The following is a 25,855-nucleotide window of genomic DNA, read 5'->3' as shown; positions in this document are numbered from 1 at the left end:
TTGTAACTTGACAGCTTTAAGACTTGCGTGCTTCAAATACCAGAGTTTCTGAGCCCATATTTGGTTGCTAAGCAAGAGCGTTGTTAAGTGAGTTTCACCACATTTTACAAGTTGGCCATGCCCATCCAGTCACATGACTACCAAGCCACTCCCACAAAGGAGGCCACACCTACAGAAGAGGTTCTAAAAAATTTTTGAAACCCACCACTGTATGTATAAAGTAACACTGTTTCTGGCTGCTTAGACTGTTTGGATTTAAGGTCCAGGAGTGGGCTGGAATGGACCAGAATGCAGCAAGCTGAAAGATAGCTGTTGAGGGGAAATTAATTGTTTTACAGTGTTTGACAGTGTGTTAGTGGCTGCACTACTCTTTTACAATTTTGGTAGTGGTTCCTTGGATTGGTTTTGGGTGGGGTGCCAATTTTGGCATATTTTCGGAGGATTGTATGTCTGATGGATGCTAAGATGAGGCTGAGAGATGGGCTGCTGTGAAATGTTGCTGCTGGATGCTTTTGCTATTGCCTGCTTCCTTCTCAGAGGTGGGTTCCTACCAGTTCGCACGTATTTGGTAGAACCGGTTTGTCAAATCTACCGGACCGGTTAGAAGAGGTTCCACCAGTGGACCCGGAAAGCAGGCCACACCTACAGAAGAGGTTCCAAAAAATTTTGAAACCCACCTCTGCTAAAGGGTTAGGGGTTCAAGGATCTTGTAACTTGACAGCTTTAAGACTTGCATGCTTCAATGCCAGAGTTTCTGAGCCAACGTGACTGGAGGAAGAATTCTGGGAGTTGAAGTCCACAAGTCTTAAAGCTGTAAAGTTTGAATACCCCTATGTTGTTGTTTTTTTCTAAAGGGTTAGGGGTGCAAGGATCTTGTAACTTGATAGCTTTAAGACTTGCATGCTTCAATGCCAGACTTTCTGAACAGCTACTTGGACCGACCTAAGTACTAATTCATAATTTCATATCCAGTCACATGGGCAGCAAGCCACTACTGTCCGGTCACATGAGTAGCAAGCCACTCCCACAAAGGAGGCCACACCCACAGAGTAGGTTCGAACAATTTTTGAAACCCATCCACTGTTCCTTCTGTAGCATCTGCGCTGTTCTTTTTGGAGTATATGGGGGCTTTGGAGCTGTGAGTGGGTGGGGGACGACAGTAGAGTGGCAGAATATTTTAGAGCACTTTCAAGATATTATTTGATATTATTTTAATGAAAGGATAGCTAAAGCTTTTTGAATGATTCCATATGCAAAACATACAAAAGCTCAGATACTGAATTGTTCACACTGTACCTCTCTTTCAATGCCTCATAGATATGTGGGTGATTTTGTTCTTCCTCCTATTCCAGTGGTGGGTTTCAAAAAAATTTGGAACCTCTTCTGTAGGTGTGGCCTGCTTTCCAGGTCCACTGGTGGAACCTCTTCTAACCGGTTCGGTAGATTTGACGAACCGGTTCTACCGAACTGGTGCGAACCAGTAGGAACCCACCTCTGTCCTATTCATATTTTTAGCATTTATCAAGTCTACATTTCTTCTAGCCTTCCAGTTCAAGTATGATGAAGTTTCAAATCTTGGTAATAAAGTAATTAGAAATAAATATCATCACCCAGTTCTGTCCCAAGTAACATCTGGTAGAATAAATCAATTCGCATTTTGACCTGGATTCTAAACTGAGACAAGAATTTGGGATTTTTCAGAATATTATATACGATACCAACCTCATACATTGTTCATATGTGTGGTACATTTGCAGAATTTATACAATTTATGTGCAGAAAAAGTTATTCTGTAGCTGCTTTTTATGTAGGAGAACCAGAGATGGGTTGCTACCGGTTCACACCAGTTCTGGCGAACCAGTGGTGGAAATTGCTATTGAGTTGCCGAACCGGTAGGTGATGGCAAGTTTGCCACGCCCCCTAACTGGTTCCCCAGTTGCCACAGCATGTATTTTTGATATTTTCAATGTTCTGCGCATGCACAGACCTATTTACTGTGCATGTGTGTGAGCAAAGCTCACGCGTGCACGCAAATCACACATGCACCAAATCAGCAGTAATGCCAGGAGGAACCCACCCCTGAGGAAAACTACATAAACATAAACTACATGGATAAGGTTAAGGATGACTTTGTTCTCAGTCCTGGGAAATGTTGTTGGTTTGGTAATAGAAAGGCTGCCCAGTGCAAACACCATTTCTAGAAGGAGAACCTGAAAGTAAAATGGTAGCTCATAACTTGGTCCTTCAGAATGGCGTATTGCCATTTTAAACCTTTATAGACAATCAATTGCCTTGGGTCAGATTTGTTTTCAATACTTTGTTGGCTTGTATCCCAATGATGAATGGATCTGGTTGCATTCTATATTAGAAAAGAACAAAACTATTGGCTATGTCGGTGGTTCTTAACCTTTTCTGCTCTATGGACTGCCTTTAAATACCTTTTGTGGCCATGGAACACGAAGACTTAACTCAAGATTTAAGCCATAATATTCTTCAAGCCTTTGTAGACTCCCTGTGATGGTATTGCACCCCCCCCCCCCGGGTCCCCGGAACACAGGTGGAGAACCACTGATTTATGTGAGACGTTTCCAAGCTTGTTCAAATGAACCAAATTATTTAGGATTATATGGAAAATTGTGTACTAAAATATAAGCTTCACTGAACTCAAGCAAATATTCAGAAGATATTCTGCGTAACGAGAGAAGTGGTGGCTGAGTGGCTAAGACGCTGAGCTTGTCAATAAGAAAGGTCGGCAGTTCAGCAGTTCGAATCCCTAGTGCCGTGTAACGGAGTGAGCTCCCGTTACTTGTCCCAGCTTTTGCCAACCTAGCAGTTCAAAAGCATGTAAAAATGCAAGTAGAAAAATAGGAACCACTTTTGGTGGGTAGGTAATAGCGTTCTGTGTGCCTCTGGCGTTTAGTCAAGCTGGCCACATAACCAAGGAGACATCTTCGAAAAGCGCTGGCTCTTCAACTTTGAAACGGAGATGGGCACCGCCCCCTAGAGTCAGGAACGACTAGCACATACGTGTGAGAGAAACCTTTACCTTTTTATTCTGTATAACATAATCCTAAACAGAGTAATATGGTAATAAATACCACTGATTTTGTTGAATAAGAAACAAGAAGTTAAAGCTATATAAATTTGATTAATAAATAAATACTGTATGTTTCCCAGTTTCCGTTATCTTTACCACCTCTAGGATTGTTGAATGGCAATAGATATTGCTGAGTGGGAAGAACTCAACTTGATTATCAAAGCATTGATGATTTGGCTTAATTTAAAGATACTGCATTGTCTATCAATTTGAAATTAAACCTTCAGGGTATCTGTGTTATTGATTCCCTAAAATTTAGCTTTTCCTTACTGGCAATGGATCAACACTATCTTGCTGTATGCTCAATTGTTCAATTGCTCAATTTACTTTTATATTTCCTATTCGATTTTCCCCCTTTTAATTTGCAGTGGCTGAATTCTTAGAACACAACAACACTGTATTTTCATCTTAGGCAACACTGACCATCTACATTTTAATATTTAAAGTTGAAATGAGTTTTTCTACAATTTTACCTTTTCTTTTCTTTAAATATTTTTTTTTCCTGTAGCCTCTGGTACTCATTTATTTACAAAGAGAGAGGACTGTAATCATATATCCTGATGCTACCAGGTGGTGCTATAGCAATTATGTGTTTTTTCACTTTTACACAATAATTGCCAGAGAGTAACACCGATATGGCAAGCATATCTTTCTCAAACATGCAGTCTAAAACACATTTTTTTAAAAAAAATATTTATTTCGAGAATTTATAGGTCCACCCATATAATCCTAAGAAGCTAAGAACAGTCTATAAGTATACAGAACATTATATATAGACTTACATAGAACTATATCACACCACATAAAAAAATAAAAAAATAATCATAAATAAATGACCTAAGCAGCATATGGAACTCACAAAGCAGCTGCATATAGCCATGGTGGTGCAGTGGTTAGAGTGCAGTACTGCAGGCTACTTCTCCTGATCACCAGCTGCCAGCAGTTTGGCAGATCGAATCTCGCCAGGCTCAAGGTTGACTCAGCCTTCCATCCTTCCAAGGTTGGTAAAATGAGGACCTAGATTGTTGGGGGGCAATATGCCAACTCTGTAAACTGCTTCGAGAGGGCTGTAAAGCACTGTGAAGCGGTATATAAGTCTAAGTGATATTGCTAAGAGCCGAGGTGGCTCAGTGGTTAAATGCAGCACTGCAGGCTACTTCAGCTGACTGCTAGTTCTGCAGTTCGGCTGTTCAAATCTCACCGGCTCAGGGTTGACTCAGCCTTCCATCCTTCCGAGGTGGGTAAAATGAGGACCCGGATTGTTGTTGGGGGCGATATGTTGACTCTGTAAACCGCTTAGAGAGGGCTGAGAGCCCTATGAAGCGGTATATAAGTCTAACTGCTATTGCTATTGCTATGTAATATAGAATTCAACTAAAAACCAATCTTTGGGGGGAAGAACCAGTTCATCACAACTTTTCAAAAGGCCAGGATAGTTGAGTGCCTTTGCATCTCATGGTAAAGTGCTTCGTAGGTGCCATAACAGATGGATCTGATTTTAAAAAAAATATCTAGCTCACATAGAGGGCTAATAAATAACTGTAATGGCAACAGAACTCAATGCTAAATAATAGTGATCACAAAGAAAACTCAGTAGTTAATACATCTGGTTATCGTGACAAATATTCTAGTGTTGTAAGCATCATTACTATTTATCACATCAACAACAAACCATGGCTTTTCTTGACTTAGGGGAGGAAATCAGGGCAATTCACATATTTTGGACTTCTTCAGCCCCATCCTACAGAGTCAGAATCAAATAAGGTTCTATATCTCTGATGTTTGAAAGGTTCCAAATTGACTACTTCTGACTTAAAGAAATGGCTTATGAGCAGAATTGGCTACAAAGCTTATGTAGGACTTCATTGTGTTTTTCAAAAAATAGTTTATTGTTTCAATGCATCCATTTTTTTTAATAAAAAGTAATTGTCTCCTTGAATTTTCAGAACTTCTTTCAAATAGTTAGCAACCTTCTGGATGAAGAAAACAAAGAAAAATGGGAAGATGCACAGCAGGTAAATATCCATCGTGCTATTGACATTTCCTCTTTTCTGCTTCAAAAGGACTGTTGTTGATTCATCAGTCAAAGATCATCCTAGTTGGCCTGCAAGGACTGTGTGTCTAGCGAGTGTATGTTTTCACCTCTTGGATTGTCAAATATGTAGGTTTCAAGGCTATGAATAATTGCTACTGCTCATGAAGTTATAGGCTGAAGGGCAACATAACTTTATTGGGGAAAAAAAGAATCAGAGAGAATTAAGACTTCATGTTCTGCTTGTATTTAATTGATGGTACACCAAAGAGATATTTGGCCTGTTCCATCTGTGCTCTTTTTCTATACTTATATGGACATTAAGGGGGTGTGTTGGCTCAATGGTAAAGACTGTTGAGCTTGTCAGTTGAAAAACTGACAGCCCAGGTTCAAGACCTGAATGCCACGTGACAAGGTGAGTTCCTGTCCTTGCCCTAGCTCCTGCCCACCTAGCAATTCCAAAACTTGTAAATGCAAGTAGATAAATAGGTACCACTTTGGTGGGAAGGTAACAACGTTCCTTCTGCTTTAGTATATAGTCATCCTGGCCATATGATCACATAAATGTCTTCAGACAACACTGGTTCTCTTGGCTAAGAAACACAGATGAAAAACACAGATGAACACCACCCCCTATAGTCAGACACGACTGGAGTGGGGGAACCTTTACCTCTCTTGACTTTATGATATAAATATTGTAATTGACCAAAGTTTCCTCGTTTGTCCCAGCCTTAGTATATTTGCACATGTATAATTCAGAATGCTTAAAAGACAACATAACAAGATAGATTGTCAGGAAAGAAATGACTGGTTTTCCACAAGATGTCATTAGATTAAATATTCATTGTTTGTTATAAACCATATATGCATATTTTATAACTTATGGGATGATATATTTGGCAGGAGCACTTTCAGAAATCCTTCAGTAGGATTTTAGATTTGCCATAATGAGTTTTTAAAGATATATATTTAAGACAGTTAGCCTTAAGTGAGTGACATGCATCCAATAATGCTGCAAAATAATTGTTTAAAATAGTTCTCCACCTTTGTCCAGAAATAAAATATCTGAAAAGATACATATGCAAATGATATGTGTAAAGTTAGCATGTAAAGGCCAAATCAAAAATAATGCGCAATTCATTCAACTGCTTCTTCATCTTTTGATTTTAAGAATTTATGTATCAATTTTTGTCGATATCTATTTATCATCCATTTCCCCCCCCCAATATTTAATTGACTTTGCATAACTGCTCTCCAGGGATGGAACAGTCAAAATTTTATTCTTTTTATCATGAGTTGAACACATTTTCCTTTTGATTTTTTATTAAGAGAACTTGCAATGCCAAATTACCTACATTGTAATAATGACTGTAAATTTATACACTGAATCAAAAAAATAACAGTGTGCTAAATTCATCAGGAAACTCAAGCAGGTCCCTTCTACTTCTCCCGGGAGGTTCTCATTTAACTCTCATTGTATTCCAAAAGATCCCCTACCTTTCAGTGCACATATGACAATCCATTTTAGATGTTTCTGGGGAAAACAAGGTTGATCCATGAGAGCATGTACTATTGCTGAAAAGGCGCCCAATTGTTATAGCTTTCATTCATTTTTGTCATGCTGCTGGTGATTATTTGTACAAATTGGGACCCTGCAGTTACTGAGCGTGAGACCTTCTATTTTTCATCCTAAAGATCTACCACGGCTCCATAGAACTAATGCAGGTGATTGAAGATTTTATACACATTGTTGGAATGGGGATGATGGACTTTCAGAATTCGTACTTAATGACTGGAAATGTAGGTAAGAAATAGGAATGTCTTTCACCACATATATATTTTAAGCTTTCTTAAAAAGTCATATCATGTAAATATTATTTATGTGATAAATAAGATTGAGATTCATCCTCTATTCCAAATGTTATTTTTTTGTATTGGTCATCAAGGCATGTATATGCCTGCTGTGCCGGCAGGCCTGGGGTTGATGAGTTCCCCTCCCCTCTCGACTTGTATGGCTGTATGATTCTTGTATATTTTTATTACGTGTATTGTGTTTTATGTTCCCCTTTTCCCCCTTTTGAGTTGTTCGCCGTCCTGAGTCCCTCCCGGAGAAGGGCGGCATACAAATAAACTAAATCTAATCTAATCTAATCTATATTATGTTCCCTTTTGATATACACGTTGGTAGTAAGTGAAGTTGCCGATATCACAGGAACAAATAAACCTATTCTGAAATTACTTTTGCAGCTTTCCTAATAAAGTTCCAATTCTTTTATATGTAATGTTACACAAAAAGGGCTATGTTGTTTCTTCCTCTGAAACTAAAATACGAGGCACTTTAATGGAGACCCATGTAAGTAAATAAAATGGATTTCATAAACGAAAGTTTCTCCAAGAAGCAATAATCTATTATAAGTCTGTAGAGATTCTTAGTCATCCAGGACACGGTTGTCCTAAAGGTGCTTTTTTCGGGACACAACTGGACCTTCTTGTTGTTGTTTTTTTCTTCAAAGACATCTCGCTTGTCATCCAAGAAGCTTCTTCAGCTCTGACAGGATAGTGGGAAATGGAAGGATTTGTATTCCTTGCAGACAGCTGATCATTTGCATCATTTTAGAGGGTCATTGAAGCACTTGGAGGTTTATCTCTGTCATACTCAGGTGTCCCTTCAAAGGGTCTTTAAAGAAAAAAACAAGAAAGTCCAGTTGCCTTTTGTAAAAGCATATTTGGGACAACAGTCTGTTAAACTTCAGGGAGTTAAATATATATCCTGGAAGAAATGCAATAGTAAATCATTATCATACTACATGAAGGTAATTTCATCGTGATATAAGTCACCAGGAGTTGAATTTGATTCATATCAACTTTATATGACTTTATATCAACTTGAATATAAATATTAGGTAGAAACTGTGGCTTTTCTAAAAACATAAAATTTTAAACATATAGCATAGTTAATTCTTTTGCATCCACATCTTAATTAGAGCCGAGGTGGCGCAGTGGTTAGGGTGCAGTACTGCAGGCCACTTCAGCTGACTGTTATCTGCAGTTCAGCGGTTCTAATCTCACCGGCTCAAGGTTGACTCAGCCTTCCATCCTTCCGAGGTGGGTGAAATGAGGACCCAGACTGTGGGGGCGATATGCTGACTCTGTAAACCGCTTAGAGAGGGCTGAAAGCCCTATGAAGCAGTTTATAAGTCTAACTGCTATTGCTATTAATTAACATTTGAATTCCAAGTGCATCCTTCAGTATGAGTTATGGAAAGGTCAAGGAATAAGGAAAATTATAGTTGATGCACAGTAGATAATCAAGAAAGCTATAGAACTATTTTTTAAAAAATCAGTATGTTTTTTTATTGCTTACAGAATGTCCTTTAGTTAGATTGTCTATGTCAAGCTGTATAATGTCTTCAGGAAAATAGGAATCCCAGAATATTTTACGGTCCTCAGGTGAAACTTATATCTAGAGGATGCCATAGAGTGCCCAGAGTCTCCTCAAACAGCACAATGTGTGGCATATAAATTTAATATATAATAATAATAATAATAATAATAATAATAATAATAATAATAACAACAACAACAACAACAACACTGGTTGAGAAAAATAAGGTCACAATCATAGACATCGCAATACCAGGTGATAGCAGGGTCGCCGAGAAGGAACATGAAAAAATCGCAAGATACCAGGACTTAAAAATTGAAATTCAACGACTATGGCACAAACCAGCAGTTGTAATTCCAGTGGTAATTGGCACACTGGGTGCTATTCCAAAAGCACTGGAATTACATTTAAAACAGTTAAAAATTGACAAAATCACCATCAGTCAAATGCAAAAAGCCGCACTGCTTGGATCTGCACGCATATTACGAAAATACGTTACGACGTCCTAGGCCCCTGGGTGGGGCCCGACTAGTAACCAATGCCAAATCCGGCGAAACAACTGGCCGCTGTGATACAATTGTATAATAATAATAATAATAATAATAATAATAATAATAATAATAATAATAATAATAATAATAATAATAATAATAATAGTTCAGATGGAACATGGCAAAGCAGACTGGCTCCAAGTCATCAAAGAGGTACGGCCAAATAGATATTAATGTGCTATATTAATAACATTACTTTGGTAGTGGAAAATGAAAATATTTGGTAAACTAAGAATGAAAATCAAGACCGACATAAAAAGGATGAAAGGTAAATAAGAACAAATTAATATAAAGAAGACTAACAGGTACAGCAACCACCCTTTCGGACTGTCAAATACAGAAGTGACGGATAGCTTCTGCCTTTTAGTATTGACTATCAACAGTGAAGCAGTCAAGGCAAATGTCACATGCCGAATCATGCAGGCAATAGAAAGTTAAACTTTGAAAAATCAGAATAAAAAGAATGTTGAAGTTTGGAAACTTGGATATTGGACTTGGATATAGTCCAAGAAGAAAAACAAAAATGGATTATTGAACAAATCAACCCAGTCTTCTCACTTCAGGCACACATGACCAGGTTCAAGTTATATTCTGAATATATTGTGTATATTCTACCTGCCTCTATTGAGAAATCTATAATGCTGGGAGAGGTAGAAGAGAATATCCATCAGTAAATTGGATGGCGTCAACTACACTAGCAATGATTGCACCATTTAAATATTTGAAGGACCCGATTAGGGATAGATATTACTGATGAAAATCTGTCTATGTGGTTGCTAAGACTCAGCACTGACTTGATGGGACATAATCACCATCAGTCATTGAATTAGTCTGATAGAGAGTATCCTGAAGGCTAAGATTTGGTAGTAGGTAGAAGTTTACTTTCTGTCAAATGTTCATTCTCACCATGTCAAGTGTTTTGTGAAACTCCACCCCGCTATAGCTGATTTTTGAGGACAATCACCACAACTTCCTAAAATACCAAAATATTAATGTTTTCACCTTCTCGAAAAGACTATTTACTTTAGTGTAGACATAGTGGGAGATAAGGGAAATGGTGGATCAATGGCTGCTGAGCTTGTTGAGCAGAAAGGTTGGCAGTTTTGTGGTTCGTAGCACTGCATAATGGAGTGAGCTCCTGTTACAGAGCCGAGGTGGCACAGTGGTTAAATGCAGCACTGCAGGCTACTTCAGCTGACTGCAATTCTGCAGTTCGGCTGTTCAAAGCTCACCGGCTCAGGGTTGACTCAGCCTTCCATCCTTCCGAGGTGGGTAAAATGAGGACCCGGATTGTTGTTGGGGGGCAATATGCTGATTCTGTAAACTGCTTAGAGAGGGCTGAAAGCCCTATGAAGCGGTCTATAAGTCTAACTGCTATTGCTATTGCTACTTGTCCCAGCTTCTGACAACCTAGCAATTTGAAAGCACGTAAAAAATGCAAGTAGAAAAAATAGGGACCACCTTGGTAGGAAGGTAACAGTGTTCCATGCTTAGTCATACCAGCCACATGACCACAGAGAGGTCTTCGGACACCACTGGCTCTTTGGCTTTGAAATGGAGATGAGCACCGCCCCCTAGAGTCTGGAATGACTAGCACATATGTGCAAGGAGAACCTTTATGTATAAGGATACATAGTGGACTTCTCAGCCATCATAAATATAGTAATCCCTATTGGTGATTTGTAATCTATTTTTAAACCTCCCTCAGAAAAAAATATATCTTCTTTTAGATATTATATTGAAGTGCCAATTTCACAAAAATCACAGAAACCTTGCTTTCACACACAAAGCAATAGGAAAAAAACGATGCTTGATACAAACCTCGGAATAGAGATAATTTTTACTGGCTTTATGGATTTGCAATGTTTGGAAGAATGACATTTCGTGGGTGCTGTATTGATTTTAAGGTGGCTTGCTCTCATTTCATGCAATAAAAGAGGCAGAAATAGATGTTTGCCATAATGAAGTAGTGAAGAAGACTTCGGAGGACATAACTTCTCCTAATGCTGTGGCAGTTTCCGCACATGTGAACGTTACTAAATCAGTTCTTGAATAGCTTTAAATAGACACCTCAGGTTAATAGAATTAATAAGTGTTGGCATAGAACCTGAAAGAGTAAAGGGAAGCAGCTATTAAATATACTGGATTTAGCAATCATGCACCATGCTTCAGTTGTGTTGAAAAAGCTGGAGGCTCCTCTCTTATATCTAGCAATCAAGAGAAAAATTGGCATCGGCACTGACATCTAACACTATTCATAATTTTTATGTCAGCAAAATCAGTCCTGAGCCAAAGACATTTCCGAAAAGACTGATTAACAGAGAAAAGAGAAGAATCTGCTGCTGTAGAGAGAAGGGCGGGGGAGATGGAGAGAGAGGGAGGGAGGGAGGGAGGGAGGGAAAAAAAGGGGGGGTTGAGAAGAAAGAAGTGATGTTGTTTATGTAAACAGCTTGACTAAAACAGTGATAAATTTAACAAGCATGATCACAACAATTGCCTGCAGGAAAAGACTGTGAATTCACGAAACATCTTAATCCTTAGCACAAACTAACTGGGCTATCACTTACAATTGTTACTTACAGTTCCAAGCAGGCATCTAAAACAGGCATGTTAAAAATTGCTGTTATTTTCATAATCTATTTGCACTACTTTTTCACTATTCTGATTATGTTTTCATAAAGAGTATCCTATGCTCTTTAGAAACATAGATGTATATGTTACTGGCCTCTTTTCTTAACCATGATGAGGACAGAATGATGGCATGATAAAGCCATTGTCCTTATATACAAGTACATAAGGATCAGAGTTTGCATGGCAATATCCTCCCTCACCATGCCCTCTACTACAGATGCCTACATATGCTTCCTCTGAAATAAATCTGCATAGAGTTGTAACTCAAAATAGCAGATCCCACACCATTTCAAATGTAAAAAACAAAGGACTATGCACATATATCTGTCACTATGATAGGAGGCGAGAATTTGGTTGCCAATGGTCAAGACATGTATTCAGTTGAACACACCAGAAAGATAGGAAGAAAAAGAAAAGTTACTATAGGGCATCCTGGAAAAGAAAGGGATTTTTTTTAAGCTGCTTGTTGTGTCTTTCCATATGCGCTGTATGATACTTTAACCTTGAGTGCATACATTTAACTTGGAGAGCCGAGGTGGCGCAGTGGTTAAATGCAGCACTGCAGGCTACTTCAGCTGACTGCAGTTCGGCTGTTCAAATCTCACCGGCTCAAGGTTGACTCAGCCTTCCATCCTTCCGAGGTGGGTAAAATGAGGACCCGGATTGTTGGGGGCAATATGCTGACTCTGTAAACCGCTTAGAGAGGGCTGAAAGCCCTATGAAGCGGTATATAAGTCTAACTGCTATTACTATTGCTATTGCTAACTTAACTTTGTGAATCTATATATGTATATGCAAATGAACACTCACATGTATAAAAGTACTGGTATATATGTCCAAGAAAACCTTCCCACGAGAGACAGACTGGTGTTTGATTTCCTGGAAGAGAAAATTATCAGGGCACGCAGCAGAAAGGAATTCTTCAATGGAAGAATATGTTGGCTTGCAGTCTGGATGAACTGAAACCTTGCAACTGTTACAAAAGTGTTTTTGCTGGGACAAGATTTTTTTTTTTAAAAAAATTATTGGAACTAAACTGGAATGCGTATAGAAGAGCAACTCAAATGGTAATTTCAGATATATCTATAATAAAAGCTGGGAAGGAAAGTCGATGACCGTAATACATTGTTGGAAGAAGTAAGTCTTACCCTTTAGATTAGAAGCAGTTCTATAGTACTTTCCTCTAGAATAATTGACAGCCTGCCAAAACCATGTAGCAATAGCACTTAGACTTATATACTGCTTTACAGCCCTCTCTAAGCATTTTGCAGAGTTGGCATATTGCCCCTTCATGGTATTGGACCTGGGTACTTGAGAGACCGCCTGCTGCCAATTACCTCCCAAAGACCCATCAGATCTCACAGGGTCGGCCTCCTCCAGGTTCCGTCCACCAGCCAATGCCCTCTGGCTACTACCCGGGGGAGGGCCTTCTCTGTAGCAGCTCCGGCCCTTTGGAATGAACTCCCCGCGGAGATCCGGACCCTCACCTCTCTCCAGGCCTTCCGGAAAGCCATCAAAACCTGGCTGTGCCGGCAGGCCTGGGGTTGATGAGTTCCCCTCCCCTCTCGACTGGTATGGCTGTGTGATTTTCGTGTATTTTAATTATGTGTACTGTTGTTTATGTTCCCTTTCCCCCCTGAGTTGTTCGCTGCCCTGAGTCCCTCCTGGAGAAGGGCGGCATACAAATAAACCAAATACAAATACAATGCAATTTGGGTCCTCATTTTACCCACCTTAGAAGGATGGAAGGCTGAGACAACCTTGAGCCGCTCAGAATCGAACTCCTGGAGTGAGCAGAGAGTCATCCCTGCAGTACTGCACTCTAACCACTGTGCCACCACAGCTCTTGTATGTTGTCGTACAGTATATGATTTCTTGTCCTTAATTTCATGATTAATATATTTTCTTAGATGAGGGTTTCCCAAAGTGACTTCTAAAGATCAATGAAACCATTCAAGGGCATGATGATGACGATGATGATGATGGTGGTGATGATGATGATGATGATGATGATGATGATGATTTGTAGTACTATTAGAGCAGTATTTATTAAATTGTTTTCCTTTAATGAATGTTTTGGAGTCAACAAGTTGAGTTTGGGTACCTCTGCATTAAATAAACCTCCTTCCCTTTTTCTTTACTTAATCACAGCTGCTTCGTTTGTTTGAGTCACTCCTAGTGACTTCATGAACATGTCAATTATTTTCCTTAGAGGCATTACAAAAGTGAGCTGTTGACCTTGTTGTTGTTTTTTGCCAGGTTTTTTGTTTGTTTGTTTTTCAGCTTCTCAGTTAAGCCTACAACTTTGGGATTCTCTTTGAATCTCCCATTTAAGTACAATTAGACCTGACTGTTTTAAGTGCCAAGGTCAAACAGTGTCAGCCCTGTGCTTCCAACTGCTGAAATATCTATTAAGTTATATTATTGTAATCAAAATGTGCTGGGGAAAAAGATGAGGAAATGCCTTTTTGCATTTAGATTGCCTTGTTTCAGTGGGAATGTTTTGCTTTAGTTTTCTTGAAAAGTGATCTCTGTCCGTTGCAATTATTATGCATTTGGAGACTCTAGAATGCCTTTTTGTATTTGTTTTCTACAGTTTCCAAAATAAGTCTAACTAGCAATAGCAATAGCAGTTAGACTTATATACCGCTTCATAGGGCTTTCAGCCCTCTCTAAGCAGTTTACAGAGTCAGCATATCGCCCCCACAGTCTGGGTCCTCATTTCACCTCGGAAGGATGGAAGGCTGAGTCAACCTTCAGCCGGTGAGATTTGAACCGCTGAACTGCAGATAACAGTCAGCTGAAGTGGCCTGCAGTACTGCACCCTAACCACTGCGCCACCTCGGCTCTAGGCCATGCAGATATTAGATTTGAAAGGTGGAAGATTTTTGCCTCAGAGACTTAATTGTTCATAATTTATAAATGCCATAACTATGATTAATAGCATTTTACCTCAAAAATAAAGTGTCTGTATTTACTTTTATTTTTCATTTATAAATTGTAGACTGCCTTAGTTGTGAATTTCTGGGAGATAGCAATAGCAATATCAGTTAGACTTATATACCGCTTCATAGGGCTTTCAGCCCTCTCTAAGCGGTTTACAGAGTCAGCATATCGCCCCCAACAATCTGGGGGATATTCAACAAGATGAAAAAAGCCAAAACAGAAGAGTAGATTTAAACCAAAAGACATAAGTATTATGACGGAGTATCCTTAATCAATCACTATGTTCCAGTTTTATAAATTAATAGTCCAGTTCAAGATCTCCTGACTATCATACATGAGAGTTTTTTTAAATCAGACTTTCACCAAAGCTGACCAAAATACTTTTAAAATAGGCTAACAGGAATCTCAGACAAGCTGAGTGAGCTCAATGAAATTTTCTCCAAAATAGTTGTGCATATGTGATACAATTTTGCAGGATACCATCAACAAAGTTACACAAGCCATGGGCCTGCGTCCTGGTGGCGCAGCTGACCATGGAAAGTAGTGTTCAATGATCCGAAAAGTGGACCCTGCACTTGCGGGAATATGTTAGGAAGAAGAAGAAGATGTGAATTTAGTATTAAATTTTAAAAGAAGGAGAAATAGCTTGTTGAATTATGTAACTCTGTACTATCCAATAGTAAAACAGATTGTTGAATAACTCTCAGCTTAAACCCATTGAAGCTCTAGATATAACAAGTTCTCAATCTAAATATCTGGACAAATAAGGACTATTGAAAAGGAACTGACACTTTTTATCTTATCCCTTATGGTGTACAATGAAGAAAATATTTTATAATGTACAGCATGGGTCGTCAACCTGGTCCCTACCGCCCACTAGTGGGAGTTTGGGGATTCCAGGTGGGCAGTAGGAATTTCGGAGGTTAAAACCTCCTTTTGAGCGAGTGGCCAGGCGCGAGCGCACACATCAATAAACCAACGTGCGCAGTTGCAAAATAGGAGAAGCAAACACGTGGGAAGGGGAAGGGGAGGAGGGGATAGCAGGGACAGGCAGAAGCTGAAGAGAGCAGCTGCAAAATAGGAGAAAGAAAAGTTATAGGTAGGAGAGAATTGTTGTTGGCTAATAAAAATAAGTGGGCTAACTAGCTCAGCCTTACTTTTGTACATTGCCCTAAGGAAGGTAAAAAAAAAGGAGATAAAAAGGAAAAGATCAAAAAATATTAACAAAAAAGGGAAGAAAAATAGAGAAAAGAGGATAAAATAAAGGAGGAGTGTTTAGTGTGGCTCATAAATTGTTTTGTTATCTCATAAAATAAAAGAAAGAAATAAGTAAAGGAAGGAGAAGAAAAAAATAAAAAAGGGAAAAAGAGATCCTTGATATAGTTAAATAATATAAGAAAGATAAAGAAGAAGAAGGCAGGAAAAGGATTTTTTTCCGATGGTGACACTTAATAAAAATTGGCACCTAATACAGTGTCCCTTACGAAAATCAAACCAGATATCAAATATTTAGTCTTGCAGCATCAGCCTCAAAGATCTCATTAATCACTAGTAAAGCTAATTTCAATTTACTTTATTGTTTTCTAATTAAACTTTATAAAGTTAAAAACATTATACACATGCATAAAGTAGAAATAAAAAGATAAATGTACGTACATTTTTTTTAAACACCCACCTTTCTAAAAAATATTCCGTACTTGCGCAAAAACTGGTGGGCGGTAAGGAAATTTTTCATCAAGAAACATCCATTAGTGGGCGGTAGGTAGAAAAAGGTTGACTACCACTGATGTACAGACTGTATAACACAGGGGTGTCAAACTCATGTCATCACAACAGTGTCACATGACGTATCGGGACTTTTCCCCCTTTGTTAAACCGGGCATGGGCGTGGCCAGCACGTGACGCATCCAGCTCGTGGGTTGTAAGTTTGACAGCCCTGGTATAACATAACTGAAGACAAAGTGATATGCTAAGTAGATTGACAATTCCAAATTAAGAAGAAAAATAAAAAGGCCACAAACAATTTTATCTAGCATAAGAAGAAAAAAAACAGTTGAAAAACAGCATCTCCAAATCCATTCCCTACTTCAATGCAGGAAACTTCAGAGCAACCTCAGAACACTTCCAATAAAAAAAACATTTTTAATCTACAGGTTTATACCTAAGGAAAGGTTTTACAGATAAAGCTATTGGATATCCTAAATGTTCCCTTCATCTTTTCAGTTTTGCCATACAGGAATTGAGAGTAGATTTTAGTATTTGGCCCTCTAATGCTTGATATTTCCAATTGCACTTCTTAGAATCACTCCGAGAGATTTTTTTGTTAAAAAACACAGCAGGTCACTGTGTTCCTCAAACTTCACAAATTGATCTTTGTCATAAACAGTTATATATCAGGCAGCCTCTCTTACTCTGACAATTTAATGATGTGGAAAAGAATAACAACTTTCTCCTTGCTTGAGGAAGAGTTAATGTGCTCACAACATATAAAAAAAGCAAAAATGAAGAAAAGTTTCATTTTTTTCTCCTTGATTTTCTGATGCTACAATTAAAGGCTTGTACTATAATCCAAAGAGATTTTTTTAGCAAGGGAGCTAAGAAAAACCATCACTGCATTGCCAGTAATATTTCAAAGTTAAACTTATCTTTGTCCAAGTTACTTTCATTAAAATTCAAATATGGTTATTATTTTATAGCAATTGCATAGCTCTGTTAAACGAAGACTGTTTTCCCATTGACAAAGTGATTGATGCTATAATGATGATTAAAATTATAATTATAAAGATACCAGAAGTCAGAAGCAAATTCAGGCCCTGAGTTTTTTCGTGTCTGCTTATACAAGAAACAATGATTGAATATTTTCTTGGACCTTTGAACTAAGGTTGGTTATAGAATTTGAACAGTGAATGTGTAGTCACCTTTGTTGCCTCCCTATCCCACTCTGATATTTGCTTTCAGTCTGAAATGTTGATTCTTCTAGAGATCCAGGTTTTTTCACCTTCAATGTATCTCATTCTTACTTGTTACTCAACCTCCACCCCATAATAATGAATGCAGGAACCTCCAGAAATTCAAATATGAACTATCTTTAATACCAATTTCTTTCCTACTGCCTTCAAGTCTCCTTTATTAAATAGTTCACACATATGTGTAAATAAACTTATTATTGCAACATTTATATTGAGTATACCAGTGGTCTCCAACCTTGGCAACTTTAAGACCTGTGGACTTCGACTCCCAGAGTTCTTCAGCCAGCTTTGCTCCAAGGTTGGAGACCACTGGAGAATACCATTTATATTGAGCAAAATATAACATACAGCAATCTATTATGTTCCTGATTACATTTTGGGTTTAATGGGTCCACATTACCATATTAATTTCTGTATAGAATATTGGTTTTTAATACAAAGATACATTATCCTGAGAATATGTGCATGAGAATAAAATTATGTCTATTATAGTCAAAACAGTATGCCATCCTAAACTCTGGGAGGCTGTGTTAGGAAAAAAATGGGGCATATACCATTTGACAGTGCTTTACAGCCCTCTCTAAGCTGTTTACAGAGTCAGCATCTTGACCCCAACAATCTGGGTCCTCATTTTACCGACCTCAGAGGGGTGGAGGGCTGACTCAACCTTGAGCCTGTGAGAATCAAACTTCAGAACTGCTGGCAGCCGGGAGTCAGCAGAAATAGCCTGCAGTACTGCATTCTAACCACTGCGCCACCATGGCTGTGATGGTGATTTTGTCAATGCCAATGGTGTTCAATTAGTACTTCAGATGTTTTGGGATTATACCCCAAACTCCTGTTGCTATTGGTGCTATCTTTGCATTCTTTTCAGTGGTGAGTTTCAAAAATTGTTCGAACCTACTCTGTGGGTGTGGCCTCCTTTGTGAGAGTGGCTTGCTGCCCATGTGACCAGATGGGAGTGGCTTGCCGCCCATGTGACCGGATATGAAGATGCCGACGACACTTGTCAGAACCACCTTAAATTACCTCACACACAGCACTGCCATGCATAAGAATATGATGTAAACTTGTTTTTTAAAAGGCATCTTTGGTTTGCGTTAAAACAACTTCAACACACACAATGTTCTGATTGCACCACAAACGCAGTAGTCATCCTTACCTTTCACAGAGGCACTGAGTTTTATAAATATGAGCATGATAGTGTAGAATAATCATATCCAAGGACCAGTGGTGGGTTTCAAAAATTTTTGGAACCTCTTCTGTAGGTGTGGCCTGCTTTCCGGGTCCACTGGTGGAACCTCTTCTAACTGGTTCGGTAGATTTGACGAACCGGTTCTACTGAATATGTGCGAACTGGTAGGAACCCACCTCTGATTCTTTTGCTACAATTGCCTACTTCTGTTTGCAGGTCTTTGAGTTTTACAATTTTCTCCACTTCTTTCTTTATATGTTCTGCTATATCCAGGTACTACAATGTCTATTATCCAGACATTTTTTCTTTGTTATCAACAAGTGTTAAGTCTGGAGTGTAGTATTGTAGATTATTGTTTGTTTGGATTTTTAAACTCCAGAACATTTTAACTTCTTCATTTTCTTTGGTCTATTTTTATGGTCCCCCTCGGTCCTTGTTTCCAGGAACATGGTATTGCTGATAATCCAATGGACAATTGTTTTACTTTATCATGACGTGGTTTCTAATCAGTCTGTGCTATCTTCTTGCAGCAACTAACAAAATGGTCTACGGTTTCTTCAGCTTCTCTGCAGAGTTGACATTTACCCTGTATTGCTGTCTTCTCAATTCTGGCTTTGCATTTGTTTTTTAAAACTTAGTCTTATGCAGCCAGAATTATCTTTCTCTTTCTTCATCTTTCCTATTCTTAGCCATTGTCAGGTCTTGTTATCTGCTTTCCCTGATAATTGTTTTGTTTTGTTTTTATATCGACCATATAAAACTTTGCCTTGCCATGTATCTTCTCCATTCTTCATTCAGTCGTTCCTATAGGCCAATTTGGCCTCTATGGTATTCAATAAGATTTATCGATATATATATATATATATATATATATATATATATATATATATATATATATATATATATATATATATATATATATATATATATATATATATATATATATATATATATATATATATAGTGTGTGTGTGTGTGTGTGTGTGTGTGTGTGTGTGTGTGTGTGTTACAACCCCTGGTAAGCCCCAATTATGGGAGGAAGCTAACTGCTTCCATCATCTGTCAATCGGCTCGTCACAAGAGTCCATCACGACAGAAACCCAATGTTTTTTACTGTTGCCTTTGTTATATTTGTGTTGTTGTTGTTTTTTATTTGTGCTGATAAATAGTCTCCCTTTATTTATCAGCACAAATAAAACAACAACAACATACATACATATATATATATACATACACATACACATACACATACACATACACACATACATACATACATACATACACACACACACACACACACACACATATACACACCACCAGCTACTCTGGAGGCATATATGCCAACTGAGGCCTTACCTGAAGCAATATGCAATGAAAGTATTCCTTTTCCCAACAGTCCTTATTATCTTACCCAGACAGCTAAAGAATAACCTATTAAGGGCCCAGTCCTACCAGGAGATCTAGCATGAAGAGTTATTCCCCAGTCTCATAACTTTCCAAAAACAGTGAAAACCTAGTACCTGCCTAGGGAATTCTGGGGTTCTTAGAGTTGCTGAGGTTTAGAAACACTGCGAAATAACACTGCCATTTCTTACAATCTTTATTTTAGCCTTTTAATTCTAGTTTCTATTTTAATCAATTTTATTGTGCGTTTTGTTTTTTGATTGTTTAAATTCTTTGGAATCTGGAATCTTATATTCTTAAAATTCCAGATGGTTTCAGGCGGTCAGGCCATGTAAATAAATTATATTTGAGTCATCCTAGACAACTGTTGCAGTGCTAGATAATTGGAAATTTGAATAATAGAATGACAGATTTGGAAGGGACCTTGAAGGTTTTCTAGCCCAACACCCTGCTCAAACAGGAGAAACTATGTCATTCCAAAAAAAAAAGTGGCTATCCAGTCTTTTCTTAAAGGCCTGGGGAACATTGGAGAAGATTGAAATATTAAAAGATTGGAAAAGAGCAAATGTTCTTGTCTTCAAAAACGAAAGAGGAGTCTCCATATTTGAAGTTATATGCCCCACAGTTCAAATTCATTTCTATGTCTGTTCAGATTGGCTTAAACAGGGCTAAATGGCCTCTCCCAATTCTATTATTCTAAACATAGATCATTGAATAGCAGAACGTCTAGAGAAAAGACAGAAATCTAGTATATCTTTAAGAAAGCCTACTTCAGTTCAAATTTTATCCCTTTATTGTTACATTCTATTTTACAAATTGATGCCTAGATTGATGCCGAGGTGGCGCAGTGGTTAAATGCAGCACTGCAGGCTACTGCTAGATCAGCAGTTCAGCGGTTCAAATCTCACCAGCTCAGGGTTGACTCAGCCTTCCATCCTTCCGAGGTGGGTAAAATGAGGACCCGGATTGTTGTTGGGGGCAATATGCTGACTCTCTGTAAACCGCTTAGAGAGGGCTGAAAGCCCTATGAAGTGGTATATAAGTCTACTGCTATTGCTATTGCTATTTTATCCTCTTACGTAGTTCTAATTTTGAAAATCAGATGAAACTATGGAAACCAACGACTTTTCAGTCTTAAATCCTGGCTGTTGTTCAGACTTCTGATCCTGTCAATCAGTAGATGTCGGTAAAGTGAACAGATAGAAAAGAGGAATTCTTGAGGAAAGGGTCAAGCAGCACTTCCTTCATTTTCTCTGCATCTCTTTTAGTATTTTGGCTTTTTAAACCTCAGGAAAAAAAATTAGATGGAGATGTGAATGATGTCTGGTTTGGCTCTTGGCTGTCTGAACATCATTTAGCTGGCAAATCAATTGACTATGAATCAGAAGGACCGACAGATAAATGTCCTTGCTATAGATAGCTAAAAGCACCAATTTGTTAAATATTGATTGGTTTGAAGGATCCAGCTTCTTGGATATATAGAAATAAATTATGAAAAATACATAGGAAACAGAATGATTTCCAATAAGATTTTCTTCACAACTAATCTTCAGAAATATACAGTGGTCCCAAAGAGAATTAAGTGTTTACCGCTGATATAGGGTTGTGGTGTCATGGTATGTGATTATAAATAATTCTACTATAGAAGGTTGCAGCATACTGAGATTCTACTCCCTTTGCATTATAGCCCCCTATTGTCTTAGGTTTCCAAAAACAAGTTATGTGCAGTTGCTAGCGAGATAAGATTGTCTGCTTCTGGTCTAGATCCAATCAATGATGTACATTTGAGATTTAAATATAACTGGGGATAAAAAGGGCTTAGAGACCTATTCAGATCATAGAATTCTCCTTCAAATATATGTGGAGATTCTCAGTCATCCAGGCCATGGGGGCTTTTTCAAAAGGCAACTGGACCTTGTTTTTCCTTGAAGATGTTTCACTTCTCATCCAAGAAGCTTCTGCAGTTCTAACTGAATGGTGGAAGATGGAAGGATTTATGCTCTTTGCAGTCATCTGGTCGTTAGCACGCTTTCTGAGAGTCGTTAAGACCACTTGGAGGTTAATTTGTGCCCTCGGGGTCACCTGAATAATCCAAGAGGGTGTGGAACAGAGGTGGTATTCAGCAGGTTCTGATCAGTTCTGGAGAACCGGTAGCGGAAGTTTTGAGTAGTTCAGAGAACTGGTAAATACCACTGATTGGCCCCGCCTCCATCTATTCTCTGCCTCCCAAGTCCCAGCTGATCGGGAGAGAATGGGGATTTTGCAGTATTCTTCCCCTGGAGTGGGGTGGGAATGGCAATTTTACAGTATCCTTCCCCTGCCACGCCCACCAAGCCACACCACGCCCACAGAACCGGTAGTAGAAAAAATTGCATGCCACCACTGGTGGGGAGCCTTTTTGGAACTGCTGAACTCAATTGCTTTCATCAGTTCTGATGGTGGGAGGATGTAAGGGGGAAGAACAGTACAGTTAATTTAATTCGTAATTTAATAAGCTTATATACCGCCCAATCCCATAGGACTCTGGGAGGCTTACAAATACGAGATAAAATAAAATAACAAATAGGGGAGAAACAAAAACAGTTTAAAAAACACAACATACATTCGGCTTAGCTGGGGGTTGGACCTGATTCATAGATCAACAGCCCCAGGCCTGCCAGAACAGCCAGGTTTTGGTGGCTTTTTGGAAGGCCGTGAGAGTGTGAAGGGTCCGGATCTCTGCGGACAGATCGTTCCACAGAGCCGGAGCAGCTACAGAAAAGGCTCTCCCCCGAGGGGTCGCCAGCCAGCATTGTCCGGTCGATGGCACTCGGAGGAGGCCTAGCCTGTGAGTTCTTATCGGCCGTTGGGAGGTATGTAGCAGGAGACGGTCTCTCAGATATCCAGGTCCAAGGCCATGTAGGGCTTTAAAGGTAATCACCAGCACCTTGTAGCGCGTCCGGAGACCAATAGGGAGCCAGTGCAGCTCGCGGAGGATAGGTGTAACATGGGTGTACCGAGGTACACCCGATATCGCTCACGCGGCTGCATTCTGGACCAACTGTAGTCTCCGAACACTCTTCAAGGGCAGCCCCATGTAGAGTGCGTTGCAGTAATCAAGCCTTGAGGTGATGAGGGCAGTTGCTTTTAGAAGAAAAAAGCATCTTTGAGACACTACGACCTGGATGACTTGAGAATCTCCACAGACATCGTTCCCTAGTTGACTCTTCCTCTCTTTTCTAATCCTTGGGTTGTGAGCCGCCCTGAGTCTCCTTCGGGGAAAAGGGCGGCATAGAAATATAATAAATTAAATTCAATTCAATCCTTTCCTTTCTTTAGTTAAACTCAGGAAATCTCAGATATTGAGATCTCCTAAAAAGAAGTCATATTAGTTCCTTGTTATATAGTTTATATTCAATGATTTGGTGTCAAGTCTTATTGAACCCTGTGCACAATTCAGATACTGTATATAATGACAGAAGAAGAAATTTGCAGCTTAATTTTCACATAAACATTTTAAGATACATTTCATATCGAGCCTTAAAAGATCCCATAGGTACTGAATGCAGAATACTTCTTGAAAGTATATTTAGGATTTGCTGCCTTTGTGAATTCCTTTAGCATATTGAAATTTGAAGGCAACTTGGCCTCATGCAATTAAAAGTTCATTTTAAAGAGTCCGTCATTAGCCCAATGCTTGTTTTAAAAAGCCTTCCGAGGAAATAGCCCCATTATTCTCTCACCAGTAGGTAAAGCAATATAATTAAAATTAAATGTGTGTTTTACAAATCAAGCTCTCTGCTTTCAGTTTGCTCTTTCTCAAATCTCCCCTCACCCCTTGGACATGCTGGCATTGCAAAGCCTAATTGTTCAAGGGGTGCGGTGAGAGACCGGAAGACGGGATGAAGAGATTAAAAAAGAAAAAAGACTGTGAATACACATTTGTGTCACCATGAAGGACCGCAGGAGTCTCTGTATGATGGTCTCGATGAACAAGCCGTCAAAGCAGCCATTGTATCGGTTGAATTAAAAGTATCTCTATAACTGCATTAGAACTGAGAAAAGAAGCTCACCAGAAATTTCTAAATGTGGATTAGGAAACCTCTATCGTTACAGAATTTGATCCGGATTATCATTGTTCGTTTTAATGTATTGTTAAAGGGTGTGGAGCTAGTTCACACCACCCCCCCCGTGGTGCAACTTGGATAAGCGCATAAGAGCAAACTGAACACCGTACACTGAAACATAAATTGATTTACTGGCAGCGTAGAGTCCAAGCCATTTCCCCAAAGAGGTGGAGTTATCATCCCTCTTTATAGATGTGTGCTAATAAGCATATGCATCTGTTTGCATATAGCAGCCAGGCAATTCTTTCAATAAAGCATACGATGTGCCTAGTAAGGCTCACGAAGTAAGTGAGTGAGTGAGTGAGTGAGTGAGTGAGTGAGTTAGTTAGTTAGTTAGTTAGTTAGTTAGTTTATATGCTGACCATTTCTCCTTCAGACAACTCTGATGTTGAAGACATTTGGTACTAATAATCTAAGTGAGTCCAACACCAGCCCCAACATGAATTAGAAAAGCTTGGGCAATCCTCCCCAGAATTCAATCAAGGGAGACTGTTATCTAAAAATGAGGACCTAGATTGTTGGGGGCAATATGCCGACTTCTATAAATCAGGGGTCTCCAACCTTGGCAACTTTAAGACTTGTGGACTTCAAATCCCAGAGTTCCCCAGCCAGCAAATCTGGCTCAGCTCTTCCTCAGCCTTTTGAGCTTCAACCAGCAAAGCAAATCTGACTGAGGAATTCTGGGAGTTGAAGTCCACAAGTCTTAAAAGTTGCCAAGGTTGGAGACCACTGGAGTATACCATTTATACTGAGCAAAATGTAACATACAGCAATCTATTATGTTCCTGATTACATTTTGGGTTTAATGGGTCCACATTACGCTGCTATAAATCACTTAGAGAGGACTGTAAAGCACTATGAAGCGGTATATAAATGCTGTCGCTATTGCTGTTATAAATAGACTTTGGTTCAACAAAAATAGCCAGAGGCCAAAATGTCCACTGATAAGAAGCCTAGATATGGTCTTTTATTGGGGGAAGGGAAACAAAAGACAAAGGATGGAAATTGAATTACCATGCAGACCCTGTGCTTTATGTAAGTATGTATGGTGTTGTAGTGTAGATATACTGTAAAGTGAAAAGCTTGCATTGTGTCAGACCCGAAGTGGCGCAGTGGTTAGGGTGCAGTACTGCAGGCCACTTCAGCTGACTGTTATCTGCAGTTCAGCGGTTCAAATCTCACCGGCACAAGGTTGACTCAGCCTTCCATCCTTCCGAGGTGGGTGAAATGAGGACTCAGATTGTTGGGGGCAATATGCTGACTCTGTAAACCGCTTAGAGAGGGCTGAAAGCCCTATGAAGCGGTATATAAGTCTAACTTCTATTGCTATTGCTATTGATATCATGATGCATTTCCCCCCATATTTTAGAGTCATTCTGATTATGTATAGATGCCTAGGAGCCCAGGAAAAGATTCTAGATAGAAATGGAGATTTTTGTACCAAATTGCCCATTCTTTTTCTCTGGTAACAAGACAGCCCGGCCCTACTACCCTACCTCCCTCTGACCCTCTGGTGGTCATTGTCAAAATCTTCCTCAA

General features: G+C 39.1%; 1 protein-coding gene across 3 annotated transcripts in view; it reads left to right on the top strand.

Moving 5' to 3' along the window:
* The window catches only part of ADGRB3 (adhesion G protein-coupled receptor B3), a 549,324-nt gene that overhangs the window by 232,617 nt on the left and 290,852 nt on the right, over nt 1–25,855 (top strand). For all 3 annotated transcript variants that reach the window (XM_087718921.1, XM_087718919.1, XM_087718920.1), the window contains exons 11-12: nt 5,044–5,112; nt 6,825–6,933. In XM_087718921.1, coding sequence (XP_087575047.1) covers nt 5,044–5,112; nt 6,825–6,933 — 178 coding nt within the window. The remainder of the gene's footprint in view (nt 1–5,043; nt 5,113–6,824; nt 6,934–25,855) is intronic.

The sequence above is a fragment of the Thamnophis sirtalis genome, unplaced genomic scaffold (assembly GCF_051295495.1).
Source record: "Thamnophis sirtalis isolate CommonGarterSnake01/CBP01778 unplaced genomic scaffold, rThaSir2_p1.2 scaffold_6, whole genome shotgun sequence".
Taxonomy (NCBI): domain Eukaryota; kingdom Metazoa; phylum Chordata; class Lepidosauria; order Squamata; family Natricidae; genus Thamnophis; species Thamnophis sirtalis.
The sequence above is the reverse complement of the archived record's forward strand: the minus strand, read 5'-3'. Positions and strand labels throughout refer to the sequence as shown.